Source organism: Staurois parvus, unplaced genomic scaffold (assembly GCF_062004578.1).
Source record: "Staurois parvus isolate SC_StPar_1 unplaced genomic scaffold, SC_StPar_1.0 ptg000011l, whole genome shotgun sequence".
In the NCBI taxonomy this organism is placed as follows: Eukaryota; Metazoa; Chordata; class Amphibia; order Anura; family Ranidae; genus Staurois; species Staurois parvus.
The window spans coordinates 3,598,795-3,622,012 of record NW_028317807.1 but is presented as its reverse complement, the minus strand read 5'-3'; the positions used below and the strand labels follow the sequence as shown (position 1 = coordinate 3,622,012).

Genomic DNA, 23,218 nt, shown 5'->3' with positions numbered 1-23,218 from the left:
TGGGGTGATCATCAACCGCTTCATCCCATCCCAATCATATCCAATCTGATACTTGTAGAGTGCATGAGCTGTCATGGTAAGTGAGTTTTTCCAACAATTAGGAGCTCTCATCATTGCTCACAGAGGTTCACCAATTTGCTGGTAAATCTCTCTTTAACTTTGCAGAATAGGAAGGTGTTAATTGATTGCACTGCCCCAGTCTGATGGATACTTCATACAAAAAACAGTTGTAGGTACTCAGGAAACAGAGGTTTCTTCTAGCCTGTTGTCCAGTGGAACATACCTTCCCATCTATGGTCGGTTTTAGCACATTTTAATACAAAGACTGTAATACTAGCATGGACATGTTTTGTTTTACAAATACCTTGCACATACTTACAGCTGTGTTTCTGATCTGGGCACCTCCTAGAGTGGAAAGCTGCTGCAGAAGGGCTCTGAACAATGTGTTTTTTTCTTCAGAAATTGCAGAGACAGCTTCAGCTAAGGTTGCTCTTAATGTTGTCAGGCTGCAAGCTGCTCCCACTGTTATTCCTATAATAAAGAACTAAGGGTTAGACAATCTTTGTCTGATGCCTGCAATGTTTGTGAATTCAGATCAAAATGGTAGCTTTACAGTCACTGAAATTCACACTTCACATAAATTTCCATATCATAATTGCCAAATCACTTCACTCTAAGTCCTCATGGACACGGGATGTTTTTACAGCGGCTGTTTTTGGATTTTGGCATTTTTTTCTACAGCCAGTAAACTCCCCAGCATGTTATCCTATGTGTCCATGCATACATAGACTGTAATCAGCGTTTTTTGGCAGGGGCGGTTTTTTTGCAGGAAATCCCCCCCAGAACTAATGAGTTTCTAGGGGAGTTTTTTAGCTGTAAAAACGCTCTAACGTTGAAAAACGCGATAAACCGCAGCAAACTGGCATTTTTGGCCATGTTTTTTAGCAAAAAATAATAATTTTTTTGGTTAAAAAACACTAAAAAATGCAAACGTGAAATAACGCAGCAAAACTCTGCTAAACGCTAATGCAAAAATGATAAAAAACGCTGAAAAACTTACGTTTTTAACATGACTTTACACAGCTAACGTTAGCAGCGTTATTAAAACACCCCGTGTGTATGGAGCTTTATGGATGAAAAAAAGTATCTATTTCTTGTCAAAAAACAGAACCCTTCTGTTCTCTAGGTCATACTCCAAATGGTCCCTGGCTTCCAATCACTGCTCTTTGTTTAGTAAAACACTCATTGCTTGTTTTATTTAGTCATGATATAAAAAATGCTGCCCCCGTACAGGGATCATTACTATAAACTATACGTGGATACAGTTTTAAAATAAAAAAACTGATGAGTTCTCAGTTTAAAGATCTATCATTGTAATAATTGTAATAAGTAGCTGCTTTTCCAGCTTTAAAATCAGAAACATATGAAAAAATATATCTATCTGTGCTTCTAGCTGCTATAGAAACTGAGATTCATACATTGACAGGCTGTAGAGATTTTTTTACAGCACTTGTGTCTCTCTGTGAACAATCAGAGACACAATATAGGGGAGCAGCTCATCCCAGCCATTCTGCCTTTCGGCTTTACACTTGCACTATCTCACACACAGACCACAGCTCAATAGCAAGTGATTCCATTTATATTTATATCACTATTTATTTTGATATTATATTACAGCTACACAAAGGAGCTGCGACAGCTGTGCTCTGCCACCAACTACATTAGTAAAGCCCACAATCTGAGAAACTGAACAGGGATGAGCAGAGAGAAGGAAAATGTTTTTTTTTAAGAAAATTACATTATTTAAAAAATGTACACTTATAAGGTATTTGCAATAACATTTTAGAAGTTGTATTATGGAAAACACATAAGATCTTCTTTAACCGCTTCCCGATCGCCCTATAGCAGAAATACTGCTACAGGGCAGCACGGGTGCACAAAATCACATGTATGTATATACTGTATATATATATATATATATATATATATATATGTGTGATTTTGCATTTCCAGGTAGGGGGCGAGCATGAGCGCCCTACCCACAAGGCAATTTGCGGCCACGGCTGTCAATCACGGGGTCCCGGCCGGTAATTACTCGTCGGCGTCCGGTGATTACCGAGCATCTCCGACAGGGAGGAAGACTGTTTTGTTTACAAACAGTCTTCCTCCCTGTCAGCTTGAGCACACTGCTTACAGTGAAGCACACACCTTCTCCCCCCTAGTAAAACACTCCCTACATATAGTTAACCCATCGATCACCTCTTATCCCCTTCCTGCCCAGTGTCATTTGTACAGTGTCAGTGCTTTTTTTGTTAGCACTGATCACTGTATTGGTGTCACAGTGTCAGAATGTCCGCCGCAGTCCCGCTAAGTCGCTGATCGTCGCCATTACTAGTAGAAAAAAAAAATCACAGTATCTCTACCACCATTTGTAAATGCTATAACTTTCACGTAAACCAATTAATTTACACATATTAGGATTTTTTTTTGTAGCAAAGACATGTCGCAGAATACATTTTGGCCTACATTTATGATGAAATTTATTTTTTTTATTTTTTTTACTGAACATGCTTAATAGCAAAAAGTCCAAAATATTATTTTTTTTCTCAAAATTGTGATTTATTTATAGCGCAAAAAATAAAAACCGCATAGGCAATCAAATACCACCAAAAGAAAGCTCAATTTGTGAGAAAAAAAGGACGTACATTTCATTTGGGTGCAGCATTGCATGACCGTGCAATTGTCAGTTAAAGTAACGCAGCGCCCTAACACAAAAAATGGACTGGTCAGGAAGGGGGATAAATCCTCAGGAGGGCAAGTGGTTAAGGAAGCCTGATCTGGCCTACAACGTACCTAAAGTAACTACAGTCTTGAAGCCTGGACTAACACAGACCTCAGGAACCACAGGGTGCCTGTTTTTAAGCCATGTCATGTTCACTAATTATTTTATATATATATATATATATATATATATATATATATATATATGTATATACAAAATAAAACATTAAAGCTGGACTCTGGGCACAAAATGTTTCCTTTAAATGTAATCCTTAATTGTCACAAAGAATATAAATCCACTTTGTGTGCACCAAATGACTTAGAAAATCCAGTTATTGTCTTATAAAAGTAAGAGAGACATCATCACTGTGTTGTACATAGCCTGTGCAGAGAGCAGTGGATGGAGCCCTACATGTCCAATTACTATAGGCTGGCTGTGGAAAACTACAAGAGGGGGTGGATGGAAGACCAGTCACCTTGCACAAAGAGAGGGAGCAACAGTGACCGGTTTTTATTACAGGAACATTCTGCACAGAGACCAAGTGTAGGAGTTGTTTCATGCTGGATTAATGCACAGATCTGGAAGAAATGAGCAAAGGACACCAATATTCAAGTACCAATGTACATGTCCATAGGTGTGTGCAGCCTATTACATTAGGGTGTACACCCCAAAGCTCAAATATACATACATGTGTATACAGGTGCATCTCAATAAATTAGAAAATCATCAAAAAGTTAATTTATTTCAGTAGTTCAATTCAAAAAGTGAAACTCATATGTTATATAGAATCATTACACATAGAGTGATATATTTCAAGCGTTTATTTAATTTTGATGATTATGGCTTACAGCTAGTGAAAACCCAAAATTCAGTAACTCAGAAAATTAGAATATTACATAAGACCAATGAAAAAAAAGATTTTAATACAGAAATGTTGGCTTACTGAAAAGTATGGCCATGTACAGTATAGTGTGCACTCAATACTTGGTCGGGGCTCCTTTTGCATGAATTACTGCATCAATGCAGCGTGGCGTGGAGGCGATCAGACTGTGGCATTGCTGAGGTGTTATGGAAGCCCAGGTTGCTTTGATAGCGGCCTTTAGCTCGTCTGCATTGTTGGGTCTGATGTCTCTCACCTTCCTCTTGACAATACCCCACAGATTCTCTATGGGGTTTAGGTCAGGCAAGTTGGCTGGCCAATCAAGCACTGCAATACCATGATCAATAAACCAGGTATTGGTACTTTTGGCAAAAAGCGCAGGTACCAAGTCCTGCTAGGAAATTAAATCAGCATCACCATATAGCTGGTTAGCAGAGGGAAGTATGAAGTGCTCTAGAACTTGCTGGTAGAGGGCTGCCCTGACTTTGGACTTGATAAAACACAGTGGACCAACACCAGCAGATGACATGGCTCCCCAAATCATCACTGACTATGGAAACTTAACACTGGACCTCATGCATCGTGGATTCTGTGGCTCTCAGCTCTTCCTCCAGACTCTGGGACCTTGATTTCCAAATGAAATGCAAAATTTACTTTCATCTGAAAAGAGGACTTTGGACCAAGGAGCAACATTCCAGTCCTTTTTCTCCTTAGCCTAGTTAAGACACTTCAGACTTTGTCTCTGGTTCAGGAGTAGCTTGACACAAGGAATGTGACAGTTGTAGTCCATGTCCTGGATACGTCTGTGCGTCATGGCTCTTGAAGCACTGACACCAGCCGTAGTCCACTCCTTGTGAATCTCCCCCAAATTCTTGAATGGCCTTTGTGTCACAATCTTCTTAAGGCTGTGGTTATTCCTGTTGCTTGTGGACCTTTTTCTACCACACTTTTTCCTTCCACTCACCTTTCCATTAATATGCTTGGATACAACACTCTGTGAACAGCCAGCTTCTTTAGCAATGCCCTTTTCTAACTTACCTCTCCTTGTGGAGGGTGTCAATGACTGTCTTCTGAACAACTGTCAAGTCAGCAGTCTTCCCCATGATTGTGTAATCATGACTGACCAGACTGAGAAACCATTTGATACAAAATTTTGGGTTTTCACTAGCTGTAAGCCATAATCACCAAAATTAAGAGAAAGAAATGTTTGAAATATAATGTAATGAATCTATATAATGGTGATATTCTAATTTATTGAGATGTACCTGTGTGTGTGTGTGTATATATATATATATATATATATATATATATATATATATATATATATATGCCTTGAACTGTCCATAATCGCCTGTTTAGTGAATAAACTCCATTTTTGACAACCTAACAGATAGGCAGGTAAAAAAGATCAGATGTTGGCTGCAGTGATGTGCCTACCCCTCATCTGCATGAAGCAAAATACAGGTTTGAACAGCTTGGGAGGGAAAAAGAATCTGAGATTCACACCCCATCATCATCATTTTCTTACCTCTTTTTGCATAAATTCTGTGATACTGGCTTTCCAACCAATCAGGGAGCTTGACATATGGGCACGTGAGCTCCTGCCAGGACTCTTGATTGGTTGTAAGGCCAGTACCACTCTTCATTGCGGCACTCTGCCAGTTAGAGAGAAGATCTTCTTATCTCCCTGCCAGCACATTCGCTCCCTGCCTGCAGATTCCACACTTCTCTTATAAACAGAGCTGCTCAGTGGCAGATCTTTCCCATCTTCTGCTCGGTACAGTGAAAGAAGTGCGGAAGCACTTTTCTTATAGCGGACCCATTCAGAGTTATATCTTTCCCATCTCCCCGCCAGCACACAGAACAATATGCTAATGCGCACAGGGTGATTAGGGTGTGCCCAGGCACACCCTGTGCGCATGCCTATGTACATGTCTCATATATTTATACATTATTTGTTTAGTCTAGAGTTCAGCCTTAAAGAGAGTATAGTTCCAATATAACCTGATTCTTCCTTAGTCACAACATGGAGATCAGCTATTCTTCCAGGGAAGATGATGACTGGATGAAACACTCCTCTAAATTTCATCTCTGGACCTAAGAAAAAATAGGTAAAAGAGAATTTTAACAGCTAATATACTGTACATTATCTGGGATAATGCACCTTCATGCAAAAAATTATAATATTAGAATTCATCAAAGAAGATCAATGGCCAGATAAGTGCATGGCGACACAATGCAAGAGCATTTATTAAGGTCAATTACCCCCCTGGTGAATTATAACATCCTATGTATTGAATTTCAGTAGATAAGCTATTCCTTTTAATACACACAAATCATGCTCTAGAACAGTGGTCTCCAAACTGCGGCCCTGGGGCTGTATGCTGCTCTTAAGCTTGCCTTTATCCGGCCCTTGAGGATTTTTTCCTGCCACTGACACAAACAATGGGGCACTATTCCTTCTACTGACACCAATGGTGGAGCACTATTCCTTCTACTGAAAACAAAAATGGGGCACTATTCTTTCAAACAAATTATTTATTCACCCAATACCAGTGATCAGGCATTGCTTACTCCCACTGGTCACAGTCTGCCCTCCCTAAAGTCTGACGGACAGTAAACTGGTTCTTTCTTTAGAAAGTCTGGAGACACCTGCTCTAGAAGACTGAAAAACATTTACAGATACTGACACAAAGATTGAAATGAAAAGCCTAATTTCACAGTTTAAATGTTGTTGAGCATTAGAATGCTTTGGACTGTATAAACAATATCATTTGAAATGAGATACAAATTATCAAAAGCCATATATTCTAGGCTAAAGGAGCCTATATATGGATTGACTATTAGCCATGAAAGGTTATTTTGGATCTGAAAATAATTAGTCCATAAGTGGGCACCCTTGATACTTAAAGCTAAAAGCTATCTACTTAAATACTGAATGTACAGGATGGAAGATGAAGTCATTTGAGTGGTGACATACATTTAATGACAATGCTTTCATAGTTGAAATCAGATGCATACACGTCCTTCTCCAGTTAACATCTGTATGCTCTGCTTTCTGCCTGCAGATATGACTATGTAGGAATATGTCAAACGAACAGAAAACATAGACAGGTTAGTAATTTAAGCCGCTGCAGCTTGTGCCACAACCCACATGGAAGAAAAATATATTTGAAATATATTTTAAAAATATTCTTCCCAAATGTATTGCCATATATTTGAAATGCTACAATTGTGGCGATATTCAATATATTTAAAAAAAACATTATATATACACATATATATATATATATATATATATATATATATATACTGCATGTTGAAATGCGTTTGATTAACAAAATATTTTTAAAAATACATTTCAAATATACTGTATACCTTTAAAAATACAAATCTACATTTTTGGAATGCATTTACAAATAGATGTAAAACTATATGTTAAAATGACTTTTTTATATGTTAAAAAAATCTGAAGAATATATTTAAAATATATATAACATATAAAAAAGTCAATTTAACATTTTTAAGATATATTTTTACATCTATTTGTAAATGCATTCCAAAAATGTAGATTTGTATTTTTAAAGACATACAGTATATTTTAAATGTATTTTCAAAAATATTTTTCATATATTTTGTAATAAAAACGCATTTCAACATCTAGTATATATTTATTGAAATATATTTTTAAATATATTGAATATGACCAAAAATGTAATTTCCTGCTTTTGCGATAGGATTGCTGATTTTCTCAGAGGTCTGTACTAAAATACAAGTAACATTTTAGGCATCCTCTGCAAAAGGAATTTCATTTTCGGTGAGATACTCTCTAAGGGTAATTATTATAGGAGTGAATAACGGGGTTATGTGGCTTGTTCTATGATACTTAGCATCCTCCAGTGGCCAGATGGGTATTTTCCATTTTAAAGTAATGAAAAACATTTGAACAGTACAAGAAATAACCTAATAATATTTGTTTTTTGCCACTTTTGTACAGAACAAATGTACATGCACCTTCACTGGGTAAATTGCTATGGATTTTATTTTTTTATAAATACACCCTTAAGTGCCTGCTTTTCTGCATTCTGGTGTTTTTTTTTTGAGTTGGGTACTTTTACAATTAGACCATAGTTCTTGTTAGCAGCAGGCAGCCATCTATGGCTAAAAATTGTGATTATAGTGATCTGTACCTGTGTGCAGAAGAAAGATATCTGAATGATGGTTCCAACATTTAGGGAGGTATTACAAACAAAACTGGGAAAGGCCAAAAGGTAAACCTTGTGACATGACTGATAAGTTGAAACATTTGTATCTAAGTCAATGTTAGAAAATCAATATCAGAGAGAAGGGGAACAGAGAAAGTACCGGTATTTATCTTATGGAGAAACGTGCCAGATATTTTTAGGACAGCTCTAATAAAAGCCTAATTGACAAACACACTTTTGTTAACAGCAATTTACCACTTTTCACAAAAAGCAAAACTAAAATGAAAATACATGACAGTGACATATTCTCATGCAAAAATATGCTAGCATACAGAATTATAATTCTTGCATTGTGCTGTATAACCATGTGCCCTGCAGTATCAGACAGGTAGTGAGTTCACAAAAGAGAATACATATATATACTGTATGCCCTTCCATTTTGTATGTATTTTTATCTGACAATATAATATGTACTGACAAAGAAAGCTAGCCATGTCAAAAATTTGCATATGCAAGGGTCTATTTCAATATGTTTTTACACTAGATTCACCCAAGTTTCACACATTTTCTCAATTGAACCCTATTATAAAATGTTATTTTGGGTGAAAGTTTTGTGACTTGTGAAAAAAATATAAATAGACATATATGTTTCAGGTAAAGAATAAACAAAACATTAAAATTTAAATAAAAAGAAAAACAAATATTTCTATTGATTACATACATATCCATCTTTTTTTAACTCAATATACTTGTTTTGCTAAGGATGTGATTATTTTTTGCCAGATTCTTTAGTTTTGGGAGTTATACTAGGGACAATAGGCATGTAAGAAAATGTATGGCAAAAAGACGAATGTGAATTGTTCAGGTGAAGTAAACCACTACACCTAATGGAATTGCACATTTGCAAAATCTTACTTTCAAGCAACAGCTAGGTAAACTGATCAGCAAGGGAACCTTTTCCATAAACAAAGGTAAGTTGTTTCTTAGAGATCCTAACACTGGAAGGTTGTTGGCAAAACTAACATCAGCCTATAGCAGCACATGTAACAGCAGTAGGGTAATGGGAGGCTAATGAAATGGAATAATTTATAAATCTATCTATATATTGATTTATATACTGATCAACCATCATTTTATGACCAATGACATAGTAAGTGAATAGCACTGATTGTCTTGTTACACTGGCACCTGGTGGAATATATTAGGCAGCAAGTAAGCATGTTGTAAACAAGCTGATGTGTTGAAAGCAGAAAAAATGGACATTACAATTCATTGTGTATGTAGCCACATACCCGCCAGGGTGCCCCTGCTTAACTGTGTCCACAGCCAAAAGCGCCTACAATGAGCATCAGAGCATGGAGCAAGAAAGCAAGCTAGCAGAGACAGTGTGATTCTTTGGGCAAAGTTCTGCTGGGAAACCTTAGGTCCTGCCATGCATGTGGATGTTACTGGACACTTACCACCTACCTAAACATTGTTGCTATTCAAGTACATCCATTCATAGAAATGGTATTCCCTGATAGTAATGGTCTCTTTTAGCAGGAATGCTCCCTGCCACACTGAAACACGGTTCAAGAATTAGGAACATAACAAGTTAGACATGTTGACTTGATCTCCAAATTCTCCAGATCTCAATCCAAATGAGCATCTGCATAATGTGTTGGAAAAACAAGTGGGATCTGAAGGGAAATATATGTCTTTTAGGTCTGTTATTTTGTTTTCCCCCCACTCCATTCTATATTTTGTATTCCATGTTGATTAATTGTTTTGTATTATACCCAGAATGAGTTAATGAAAATATGCTGTGTCAGTTATGTGTTACAGAACTGTACTCACAATATTCTTCTATTTCTTATCTTAGCTTAGCCTTGGTAGAGGCGGAGATAGTATCCAATTATTTCTTTGTACTAACAGCACCTGTTTCTGTTATGATATAATTAAAAGTCAAATACTTCTGTCCCATGGGAAAATATATGTTGGATACTTGTAACTGATTTCAAGGCCTGAGAAAAATCATGTTCACAGCCTTGACAAGTATCTAGCAAGATTCTATTGTATGTAGCAGATACGTTTTTAAAAAAAACAATGTAGAAACTTTCCTTATTCCTGGGAAAGTGAAACTCCACTTCTCATCATTTTTCAGAATTGACGTCAATGATTGTATTATTTGTATTCAGCCAATCAATTACCGACAACGCAGCTTGTTGATACTCTGTGCCCCCCACCTTTCTTTTTTCTGTTATATTAATTTTCTTCCCGCTAATAAACTTGAGAGATTGATTTCACCTATCACTGTGTGTATGTGTCTGTTGCTTCTGAGGTGAAGTCAATCCTCCGGACGCGTCCGTATGTTCAACAGACTGGTAAAGACAGATAGCCAGGGGCTAGCGACAACTTTTCAGGATCCATGGAGGTCCCACCACACAACTACATGACTTAAAGGATCTGCTACTGACAGCTTGGTGCAAGATATAACAGCATATCTTCAGAGGTCTCAATATTAGGTGGGTGGTCATAAAGTTACGGCTGATCACTGTATACGTCCATATATACACACCTGTACAGCAATGAAAGCAGTGAATATTTTTTGTTCAGTTCCAGACAGAGTAGGGAAAAAATAGAATCTCTGCTGAGTTTGCTGTCTGTGGAGCCATTAGAAGGTTAAGTAAAAGTCTTTCCATCAAGGACACACAAACATACTTTATATCCCAGATTAACCCCCCGCCTACACTATGCATATATACTGCCTCAATGAACTGGGCTTTTTTCTGTGGGGCTGCATTGAACCCGGGATCTTACCGGGAGCTTGTACTAAGGATTCATTGTATCTCTTTTTCTTTGTAAATAATAATAATAAAAAAAGTTAGTGTTTGGGTCAAGTAAGGGTGTTAAAGGCCATGGTCAGTATTTATTGGGCAGGACATATTTTTAAAAAAAATAATTTTTTTAAGTTAATATCAGTGTCAGTTAGTGTCAGTATGTTTTAGGTAGGATAAAAAAAGCAAAATGTTTCTATCCATTACTATTTAACACCAAAAGTAAGCCCAATTTGTCCTAAATAAACAAGGTATAATCCACCGGGATGCACAAAGTAGTTGCTAACGTGTCAAAGTTGCAAAATTGTGTTCAGGCATTAACATTTATTTTATACTCAGTCACCAAAGGGTTACTAAGGTAGAGGCAAAAATTTAAATAATATTATCAGTACACAACAAGTTGGGATTAATAGAAGGATTTGGAAAGAAGGATCCAGTTAGAGAAGCCTTCAAGAAATTGGCGAGATGAACCAGGAGCACGAGTTTGCTCATTTTCAGGAGACCTGCCATGACAGCCCCCATTCCACTCTTATTACAGGTGTACTTTGAGCTGTACATTGGAAAAGATTGTATTTGCGCAGAGCATCTCTTTGATAAACCAGCTGAATTCCTGGCAAAAGTTCAGTTAATGCTGCATATCAAAAATGGACTAAAACCAAAAATGTCAAAGGGTTTTTGCTGCACTTAAACTCGTGGACTCCGGGCATCGATGTATAAGAAATTAACCAAACATTCAGTTTGTATGAAAATGATTATGTAACTGCATAAATGTAAGCTGTTCAGTTGATTAATTAGTATATCAGTACTGACAACAATTAAAGTGACCCTAAACTCAATTTGTTATAAAATAAATAAATGCAGTATGTTTAAATATAATAAAAAGATAAATCTAACATCCAACATCCAGGTGAATCACAATATCCTCGCAATATAAATCATATATACAACAACCCCCAGCAGCTAGAATGGCCCTGTCCCTCTGGGCATGTAGACAATATGATTTTTAAAAAATACCAGCGCTCTATTGTCAAAACAGTGATCCCACTGAAAAGTAAGCACAATTATTTTATATAGTCCTTGTGTCCATGAATTAGTGCTCATAATTCCACGCGGCTATTTCTTCCCACCATTGGATATCATCACTATGCAGTATGCCACATAAAAATTGGACTCTCACAAGACAATTAGACCCTTAGAAATCAGTCATATAACACAAGATGCAAGTTAAAATGCGGCCACAAGCTGTCACTCCAGACACTCAACCCCTTGGATCTCAATGGGTCAAATAAGGTATGGAATAATGGGATATGGCTCCCAGGCACCTCCCTCCTTTCAAATCTGCTCTCCAAACCACTATCAGCGCTTTCCAATTCTACAGGGAATATCACAGGAAAGATCAGTGTTTGGCTCACATTTGCAGTGTGGTCCCACAATATGAAAATTGCAGTTTGGCATTTGAAAAAAAAAAGTTAAAAAAAGCAAAAAACAGGCATCAGAAGGCTGCAGTACCACCTCCTGAACTCCTGCCAGTATGAAAGGGCCCTTATAAAGTATGTGTGGCAAGATGAGGAAGGCCCCAAGGGATTGGATTCAGACATCTAGGCCCTGATTCACTAAGATGTGAGTGTAATCGCAGAGACTGACCATTCAGGCAGACTCCGGTCAATCAATCAGTCGTCTGACCAGCGTCTAGCAAGCTCATTGACGAGCGTCTATTGACTACTTTGCTATCACTGGCACATTTTTAGGTGCAATACCGGATATGTTCGCTAGATGGCGCACAAGCGCGGGCTTTATTTACATTGGCGTTTTCATGATGGCAAAAGAATTCTTAGAATGTTATAAATACACCTGTACACCTGTATTAGAATTTTCTATTTTCTTCTATTTATTTTCTTGCTGTGTCTCCAAAATGATCAGGAAACTAATGCATTTACTAATGAATGTCAAACATTCTGTACTCAAATGTTAAACATTTACACACTTATATCTCAAATAATTTATATACTTCTAATTTCCCAATATAATTATATATCTTCATTCTCTTTAATCACGTAACTATTCTATGGTAAAGACAAGTGCAGCGCTATAAATGCATGTGATCAATAATGAACGCATGTAAAAACCAAAAAGTGCAAAGAATTGCAACAATGATGTAATATTGTAAATGGTGCTAAAATAAGTTCATAGAATCATTCCTGAATAATGGAATGTCCTTCGTGTGAGAGTACCAACTCAGAGAGTGCCTATGAATGGCACGTGTGGTCTCTCCGTGACGGACAGTAGTGCATGAACTCGTGAAAGGTAAACCACCCTTGGGACTGGTCTACACTCACCAGAACAAAAGTATTAATGTGCATGGGTTATACACATCACACATCTGGGGGTGCAGCGGTATGCTGGCAGTTATGGGTTAGTCATCCAGCTCCATCCATCCATCCATCAGGGTGGGTGCCCAAATGGTCCTGGGGAGGAATTAGCTCAGCCACAGGAGCCAGAAAGGTGCTCAATAGTGTAGTACACTGTCACAGGGGTGGATGACCTTTCACGAGTTCATGCACTACTGTTCGTGGTTATATTTATTTTGTGTAATACCATTTTAGTAGTCTATATAATTTGACCAGCGCTCGCTCTTTCATTTTCAAACAATGGAACTATTCTACATTATAACTCAAACTGTGTCTCCCACAGTGGTTTAGTGGTTAGAGCTCAGAACTTACAGCACTTGGGTCATGGGTTCTAATCCCGGTCATGGCTACATCCTAAAAAATGGAGATCAATTTTCTGGGTTGTGTCAGTGCCAGGAATATTGATCAAACAATTATGATTTTGCCTAATGACTAGAAAGTGGATGAATGTACTCTTCTGCCAATTAGGAAATGTGCAAGTTTCATGCCGTGTATATTTCATTGTAACATTTTTCTCTTTTAAATCTGTCTCCTTATACAACTTGACCCCCTCCCCCACCCCGCCATCACCTGTCCCATATGCAAATCTATGGATCACCGCCCCACTCTTTAACTATCTATTTACTGATCAAGTGAATGTGTCTCATTTTCTATCAGCTACAGCTCAGATCTCACATTATTATACAATTGCTGATTGTATCTCACCACTAGTATGATTGAATTCACAATTCCTGGTCAGTCCCGTTCCCTGACCTCTAATAAACTTTAGGGCCAGTTCACACTACATGTGTTTCAGTTGCTTTTTCGGCATCACAAACGCACAGAAAGAAGGTTATATGGTTGTCAATGTCATAGTTCACATCAGCACTTGCATTTTCAGTGCATTGCAGGTGCTGTAAACAAAGTTGACCACGCTGCATTGTTTCTGCACAGAACTGTACTGGAACACATTGAAACGTCCTTGAATGTACTAAAACGCACATGTCCCTAACTACATTGAATACAAAGAAAATAGAAAAAAATAAGTGGAAGGGATATAAAAATGCAATGTAAACATGTCCAAAACGCATTCAAAATGTACTGGAACACACTAAACATGCATGCCAAAAGGGCATGAAAAAAACCCATCAGGAACACATCTAGACTGTTTCTATAGTGTGAACCAGCCCTTAGGACTTGTTCACACCATTGGTGGTGCAGAAACGCATGCAAGAACACACATTTTCCAGCACAGCAAAGAAATGCAATGCCCTCTGTAGATGTGCGCAGGTACCATGATGAAAACGTTGTTGCACCTACACACGTCTATTAAAAACAGCCCCATTCACAGCCACAAATACGCATGTCACCACACTACTGTGCGGTTAGGTGCGACACACTTGGAAAATAACATAAAAATAAGCCAACATGGCTAAAACATATCTTGAAAATATGGGGACTCTGATATCCGGCGACAGTCCGTTCACGAACGAGAAGCAATTCTGCACCCCTAAAACCAACATAGAGGAAAGGGATGGTCAAATTGCTGTGCTGCTTCCAAACCACCTCTGGCATGCCAGGGTCATTATGCAGGTCCTCGATGCCAGTTCTTGCCTGCGGCCACAAAATATCCACTGGCCACGAGTGAAGGTGAGTGGAGGACGTGAAGGTGGATTTCTACCAGCTTCAACCGCAAGCAGTACCACTCCTGAAAAATGAGAGCAAATAATCATTGACACGTCATCATGACAGTCAATTCTCAGTGCAGGCTATCTAGAGTGTCTTTCCTTTTTAACCATTTCAAGAGTTCAAGGAAACATTCTTGGAGCATCTACTGTGTTTGGAAAGGCCAAAGGTCCCCCCCTCCCCCAGGCACACTAATGCTTATGCAGGCCATAGACGGGGAGAAAAACGGCCGATTTTTCTTTTAAAAAATGAAAAATTGGTTGTTCAAGCGGCCGACGTTGCCAGCAATGGTAAAAAAAAAATCGGCCGATTTTCATCCCGTCTACAGCCGGCAAAAAGTGTCTCTGCAGAGAGCTCCGCTATTTCTTTGACAGTTCCTTGACATTTACAGCGGTTGCAACAATGTATCTATTTGTATCCATTTAGGATACAGATGTTTTTATTCGGAAACAAATAGATACAATGTTGCAACCGCTGTAAATGTCAAGGAACTGTCAAAGAAATAGCGGAGCTCTCTGCAGGGACACTTTTTGCCATACTGGAATTCCTCTCATTTTTCATCCTCTTCTTCTTCTTCTTCTTCATCATCATCCTCTTCTTCATCATCATCTTCTTCTTCTTCATCATCATCCTCTTCTTCTTCATCATCATCCTCTTCATCATCATCATCATCCTCTTCTTCTTCATCATCATCCTCTTCATCATCATCATCATCCTCTTCTTCTTCATCATCCTCTTCTTCTTCTTCTTCTTCATCATCATCATCCTCTTCTTCATCATCATCATCATCCTCTTCTTCTTCATCTTCATCATCCTCTTCTTCTTCATCATCTTCTTCATCATCATCATCCTCTTCATCATCATCCTCTTCTTCATCTTCTTCTTCTTCATCATCATCATCATCCTCTTCTTCTTCATCATCATCATCCTCTTCTTCTTCATCATCATCCTCTTCTTCTTCTTCTTCATCATCATCATCCTCTTCTTCTTCTTCTTCATCATCATCCTCTTCTTCTTCATCCTCTTCTTCTTCTTCATCATCATCATCCTCTTCTTCTTCATCATCCTCTTCTTCATCCTCTTCTTCTTTTTCTTCTTTTTGTCTTCCTCTTGCAGGTCACTGCTCATGTGCAGATTTTTTATCAGTAAAAAATCGGCCAATTTGCCCATCATTGCCGCGAAAATCGGCCGATCGGCAAATTCGGCCGTTTTTTTTTCCAACTTTACCGAAAAAAAAAATCTGCCAAAATACCGAAAAACGGCCGAACAAATAGCCCACTAACGATCCGAAAATCGGCCTATTTTATTTTCGGACGAAAAATCGGCCAATTTTCGACCCATCTATGGCCTGCATAAGATATGGTGTGGCCCTAGGGTCAATGTGTGTTTAGAATACTTCCAAAATGCACATACAAAAACACTCCATCCAAATGCATGTTGCATTTCTATAGCATGTTAAACAGAAAAAAAATGCACTTACATAATGTTAACATGCGCAAGTAAAAGTAGACAAAATCCACATCCTTTTATTCTGGCTTCACATACATGCATTGTTGTCTAACACCGCACTCCTGGGCAAATCACATGCAATTTGTGTGCGTTGCAATTAGAGACAAACATTTTGCACACCTCAAATTGCACCGCATCCGGGCCAAAAATGTGCAGGACCCTTTTTCAGGGTATGCACATGTATTGTACTGTCCAAGGCATTGCACACTAACGCATTGCACACTAAAAATGTCAAATACGTTAGTGTGTACAGTGCATGAGTGTAAAATGCTTTAGTGTGTACAGTGCATGAGTGTAAAATGCTTTAGTGCACACTGCAGTGTACAACGCATTGCACACTGTAATACACTGTAATACCGAGTACACCCACACATTGTAGACTGTAATGCACTGTACACTGTCATGCAGGATGGAGCTACGCATTGCACACTGTGATACGCTGTCCACTGTCATGCAGAATCCAGCAACGCATTGCACACTGTAATACCATGTACACCAACACATTGTAGAATGTAATGCATTATACGCAGTATACATGTCCAGATATTCAAAGATTAGCCATGAAGGCCTAGCTGGTTACCTATTGGGCGACCGCAGATAGCCGAATAACGCTACACTGCATCCAGGCAGCTCTGGGAGGGTGTCATATGACATCCTGGCAGAACGCGCTCTCCGTGATTGCTGTGTCCTAAGGACACAGCTGATCACGTGATGTGGTAAAGGCCAATCACAGCGGCTTTTTACCATGTGATCAGCCATGTCCAATGACATGCTGATCACCGGGAAATGCATTTGCCGGGTCTTGGCTGCACTTTCATCACGCTATCAGAATGTGTGGAAAGTACTGCCGAGAACCAGCAGTTATCAAAGCAGGGGTCGGCCCCGATGATCAGTGCCCACCAGTGCCACCCAACAGTTACGCCCACCTGTGGCCAGCAGTGCCACCCACCAGTGCTGCCTCATCAACGCACATCAGTGTTGCTAAATTACCAGTTTACCAAATGTTATAATATAAACAGACTTTTATTCATTATGAGCTATTTTGTGGTTTATCGAGCAAAAAGTAAAACACACAGCAGCAAGTCAATACCACCCAAAGAAAGCTCTATTTGTCTGAAAAAACTGATATAAATTTAAGATGGGTACAATGTGGCATGACCGCACAATTGTCATTCAAAGGGTAACAGTGCAGAAAGATGAAAATTGGCCAGGACAGGAAGGGGGTAGGAGTACCCAGTAGGCAAGTGGTTAATATCATTGACCCATCAATACCCAGGAGCTAATGTACAGATAAGTAGCATGTGCACCAAGTGAGATTCTGCTAGGCCCCACCCACAAAATTGCAATTACCTGTCCCTCACATGTTATAAACATGTTTGCAATGGCCACACTTACTGTACATATAAGGATCATCTCCTCAGTTGAGAGCTGTGCTCTCGCCATGTCCAAATGCCAATAAAGTTATCAAAATTTTCAACCAACACAAAACCTCCAACCACTTCTCATCCACTTACACTCCCCACAACCACTTCCGGGTGCACGCGCACGTGATGACGGACTTCCAGGATAGCCGTTCATGCTCCATGCGGACACCTGTTTGGTGCTTATTTGTTTGCAATCGCGCATTTCTATGCACGGCTATGATAGCTTTCGCAAATGTGTGTTTCTTATTGATTTGTTTTTTTTAACCTTGGCTAATATTTGTTGCCAAAGGCCAAAAATCAACAAAGTGTGGACTATTTTATTACTGTAAATCGAATTGTAGAAAACCTGTAGCTGGCTGCACAGTGAATGTGACATTCATTAGTACATAATATTGTGGTGCAAGTGGGTTTTTTTTTTTTGGTTTTGAAAAAGCCAGTTTGCACACACTTGCATATTCACGCTCTTACAAGCTACATTTGAGCAGATTATATAAGTATACAAAGTAACTATTAAGGTTGTTCATATATTGAACATAAAATAAACACAAAAACATCGGTCAAATATTTATTGATCAAATATATCGTCATTTATTTGGTCAGCAGGAACAAGTAGGTACAGTCAATATCTTGGTGAGTCACAAAAATAGGATTCACGTGGCAAAAATAAAACACTCCTGCTCATAAGAGCTTACAATCTAAAGATACTTCTAATGAACTGTGTGTGCTCAAGTTATAGCAGGAAACAAAGGGGAAGATGAATCAAGTAACATTTTCATGCACATAGGATTTACTTACACAATCACGTAGTATAAAGATCCATTCAAAAAAAAAAGTCTTCAGATCAAAATATCAAGAAAACAAAGCATGTGAAAAAAAACCCTCCCACCTCTACAAATCCCCTCCCACCTCTACAAATCCCCTACACATACATTTGTCAGCAGGTTTGTCAGAAAAATGCATTGGAGTCTAAATAAGCAAACAAAATTAAAACAAGAGCAGATTTTAAACAAAACGATTGACATGTGTGAGGCTTTCAATGCAAAGAGAAAAAACACAATCATTGTGCAATAACACACAAACACTTTACAAGGCCAAAAATATGCAAACATTTCCAGCCCACTTCCAAACACAGCCTGAGTGGTGTCTGGGGCAATTCAGCACAAAATCTCTTCCTCCCCCAAACCACACCATGCAAGGACTTAGTCACAAACCACCCGGCCTAGTAACAGGCCAAATCACTCCCTACTGCACATCTTTATATAAACTAGGTTGTATTTGGAGCGTGCCAAACAAGGCCCCACACCCAATGAAGCCACACCCACCACTGACCTTAATTTGGTCAGTGAAAGTGTTTTCACCTGATGAATCCGCTTCCTACCTGCATTAACCCTTGGTATACAGGCCCCACAAATCAGAAAGAAATATACAGTGAAATGTACGTGTGCAGCATACAACAGAACATTGAGCAGGGATGTGAAAGGGAACCCCAATTGGAACCGTTATTGCTACTATGGTCACAATTCCCTCCAGATTCTCGCATGAGTTAAGACAGTCACATGACCACATCTTGTATGCAATACTGAAAATGACAAATCGATTTGACTAGTATGGTGAATTTCCCATCAATTGGCAAAACACTCCAGAAATCAAACATCACCAAACATTACACTCTGGGCAAAGCTGATTTACAAATCCTGCGACTTACAGTAAAGTTGACCATTTTAATGCAATTTTCAAGACATCTGACACAGATCTCTATGCAAATTGCCACTAAAGTAGTACATGTACTACTATAGAAATCAGTGTTTGAAACGCACCCATGTGGTCACTCTAATAGCAGACAATAGGGTGCGACTTTGCAGACGATTTACAACTTGCATGTTGTGCAAATCACATGCCAAGTCCCACTCAATGTGCACGCTATTGGAGTGTTCATATTGTTGTGGTTCAAACTTGGTTGGAGCCGCAAGTAATAATAGAGTAATGAATACACTACTTTTCATGCAATTTGCTGAGAGATCGGTGTCGAATGTCTTGCAAATTGCACTTGAAATCACCATGTACCCTAACTTTGAAATCATGCAACTTCTATGCAAGTCACATGATGTGACTGTGGTGTCAATAACACCACTTAGAAATCTGCTTTAATGTGACCGGGTAGCCCCCAGTAACATTGTTTGCGATTGCCATGCAATTGGCATTACAGGCGACTTGCAAATCGTAGACCAAGTCGCACCCTATTGGCCACTGTAGGCTCTGTTCACATCCAATTGGATTGTGAACTCGTGCAACTTCACTGTAAGTTGGGCAATTGCCGCATCGGATTAGATGTGACAGTGGTGTTAGCCCCCAGTAACATTGTGTGCAATTTGCCATGCAAAGAGCAAGCTGCTGGCCATGCCAATCACATGACAAGTCACATCCAGGGTGTGCAATTTCAGGTGCGATTTGTGCATTGACATGGTACCTGATATTGGATATAATGAATGTGAATGTGAGTGTATTAACGTACGCCATTTGTTGCAGTGAGAGTTCAAAGGTATTTGAAGATTTTGGCCATTTATTAGCAATTTAACATCTAGACTCAAATAGAAATCGCAATGCTACACACAATTGAAAACACAACTAGTTAGTAATTCTCTAGAAAACACAGTAAAATTGGCAACTTAAACAGTAATTTTCATTTGCATATAGTGTGAACGAAGCAGGAGAATTAACAAAGGAAATAAATCTTTGAAGGCGTGCGGTCTGCTTTGCATTTGGTGGAAAAATCCATACCAGTATTTGTGACAAGTTTGATGTGTGGATTCACCAACCAAGTCTTTTCTCTCTCGCTCACTCTTCTTTGTCTCACTGGCTCGCTCTTCTCTCTCGCTCACTCTTCTGTATGTCTCTCTTTATCACTCTTCAGTATGTTTTTCTCGCTCACTCTTCTTCATCTCACTGGCTCGCTCTTCTCTCTCTCTGTCAGCTCTTTGCTTGCCAAATCCTTCACAAAAGTGGGTTGAGTGTAAACCATCATTATCAAATCTATTAGTGCTCCAGGCTCTTATCTTACCCCATTGTATGACATTCACATAAGGTACAGCTTTGAAGGTGTTTCAACAGACAAGGCCTCATTCTAATTCACATTTTAGGGATCACTTAGACAGAAAGCAAAGATGTTGCCAGAACATCTATTTGAAGACAGCCACACACGGAGATCATGCTACTTCCTTGCCGTGGTTGGGATTCAAACCGACAACCCTAGAGTTGTGAGGCAGTAGTGCTAACCACTAATCCACGGAGCTACATTGCTAAGCCAGCCTGTATTTCTGTGCTGTGAATCAATCTTAGGTCCCTGGGCAAGTTCAGTGTAACTACCAGATATCTCCAATGTGACACAAATGTTGTGCTATGTTGCCAATTCACATGTATGATGGTTCTATGTATCCCAATACAAAGGATTGCAATACTAATACAGGCGTACCTTGGTTTACCAATGCCTCAGGGAACGTCATATTTGGGGTACAAATGCCAAACCATTTCAGTTAATTGGTCTGTTTACAAATGTTTGAATAATTTGGTATGGGCATGTGGCCTGGTATGGTTCAGGAGGGGGGGAGGCGCTCGCTTGTCCCCCCCCCCCCTTTCCTGACCTGCTGGGCTGCATGCTCAGATAAGTATCTGTTATGGATTTTGGGGGGTACCCCATGCTGTTTTTTATTTAATTTCAGCGTGGAGTTACCCCTTAACATCCATACGAGACCCGAAGGGCTTAGTATGGATGGGAGGGGGCACCCCACGCCGGGTTTTTTACAAATTGTTTATAATTCCCTGCAATACTTTTACATCAACTGTCAGTGGGGAACTCCGCCGACAGCTGAAACATGAGCGCTGCATTGGTTTTCGCTACTAAAATGCTGCATGAGTTGATAACATAACTCATGCGGGATTGTAGGAGCGACAGCCATGTGTTAATGTTTCAACTGTCAGCGGGGTTCCCCACTGACAGCTGAATGTAAAAAAAAAAAGCGTGGGGTCCCCCCTCCCATCCATACCAAGCCCTTCGGATCTGGTATGGATATTAAGGGGGAACTCCACGCTGAAATAAAAAAAAACAGCTTGGGGATCCCCCCAAAATCCATACCAGACCCTTATCCGAGCATGCAGCCCGGCAGGTCAGGAAAGGGGGGGGGCGAGCGAGCGCCCCCCCTCCTGAACTATACCAGGCCACCTGCCCTCAACATGGGGGGGTGCTTTGGGGAAGGGGGGCTCCCCCCCAAAGCACCTTGTCCCCATGTTAATGGGGACAAGGGCCTCTTCCAATATTGGGATAATTGTTCAGCCATTTTTTGGGATTTTAGCATATTTTGTTTACCAGTAAAGTTGAAAATGTTTTGTTCCAAATTTACTGATAAAAAAAATGTGCCAAAATCCCGAAAAACAGCTGACCAATTAACCCACTAACGGCCCGAAAATCGTTCGATTTTCTTTTCGGCAGAAAAATCGGCCGATTTTAGACCCATCTATGGCCTGCTTTACATGGGTCTAAAATCGTCCGCAAAAAAAATCGGCTGATTTTCAGCCCGTTAGTGGGTTAATTGGTCAGCCATTTTTGGGGATTTTGCAACTTTTTTTAATTGGTAAATTTGGATAAAAATTGGCCGATTTTGCAGATCGGCCGATTTTAGCTGCAATGATCGGCAAATTGGCTGATCTTTTAACAGATAAATAATCTGCACATGAGCCATGACCTGCAAGAAAAAGAATAAAAAAAAAGAATAAGAAAAAGAAAAATGCAGGCCTTAGATGGGGCGAAAACTGACCGTTTTAAAAAAAAAAAATCGGTTGTTCAATGGGCCGACGTTACCACCAATGGCAAAAAAATTGTTCGATTTTCGCCCCATCTACGGCCTGCAAATATAATAGCGAAGTAATTACTTCTGTCCCTGCAGAGAGCTGCGCTATTATATTTGACATTAAAAAGTATAAAGGTTGCAACATTGTATCTATTTGTATCCGAATAAAAACATCTATATCAGGAATGGATACAAATGGATACAATGTTGCAGTCTCTATACTTTTTAATGTCAAATATAATAGCGGAGCTCTCTGCAGGGACAGAAGGAATGTTTCAGCTGTCATCGGGGTTTCCCACTGACAGCTGAATTTTAAATTATTTCCGTGAATTAAATAAATAATAAAAAAAACAGCGTGGGTCCCCCCTCTCATCCATACCAAGCCCTTCAGGTCTGGTATGGGTATTAAGGGGGAACTCCACGCTGAAATTTAAAAAAAAAACAGCGTGGGTCCCCCTCAATATCCATACCAGACCCTTATCCGAGCATGCAGCCCGGCAGGTCAGGAAAGGGGGGGGACGAGCGAGCGCCCCCCCCCCCTCCTGAACCATACCAGGCCACATGCCCTCAACATGGGGGGGTGCTTTGAGGCAGGGGGGGCTCCCCCCCCCAAAGCACCTTGTCCCCATGTTGATGAGGACAAGGGCCTCTTCCCCACAACCCTGGCCGGTGGTTGTGGGGGTCTGCG

At 39.5% G+C, this 23,218-nt stretch overlaps 1 protein-coding gene across 2 annotated transcripts in view; it reads right to left on the bottom strand.

The window, feature by feature from the left end:
* The window catches only part of LOC149473717 (aldehyde oxidase-like), a 202,286-nt gene that overhangs the window by 84,148 nt on the left and 94,920 nt on the right, over positions 1-23,218 (bottom strand). For both annotated transcript variants that reach the window (XM_089670160.1, XM_089670170.1), the window contains exons 10-11: positions 5,667-5,759; positions 380-531 (exon numbers count right to left, since the gene is read on the bottom strand). In XM_089670160.1, the coding sequence (XP_089526286.1) occupies positions 380-531; positions 5,667-5,759 (245 nt within the window). The remainder of the gene's footprint in view (positions 1-379; positions 532-5,666; positions 5,760-23,218) is intronic.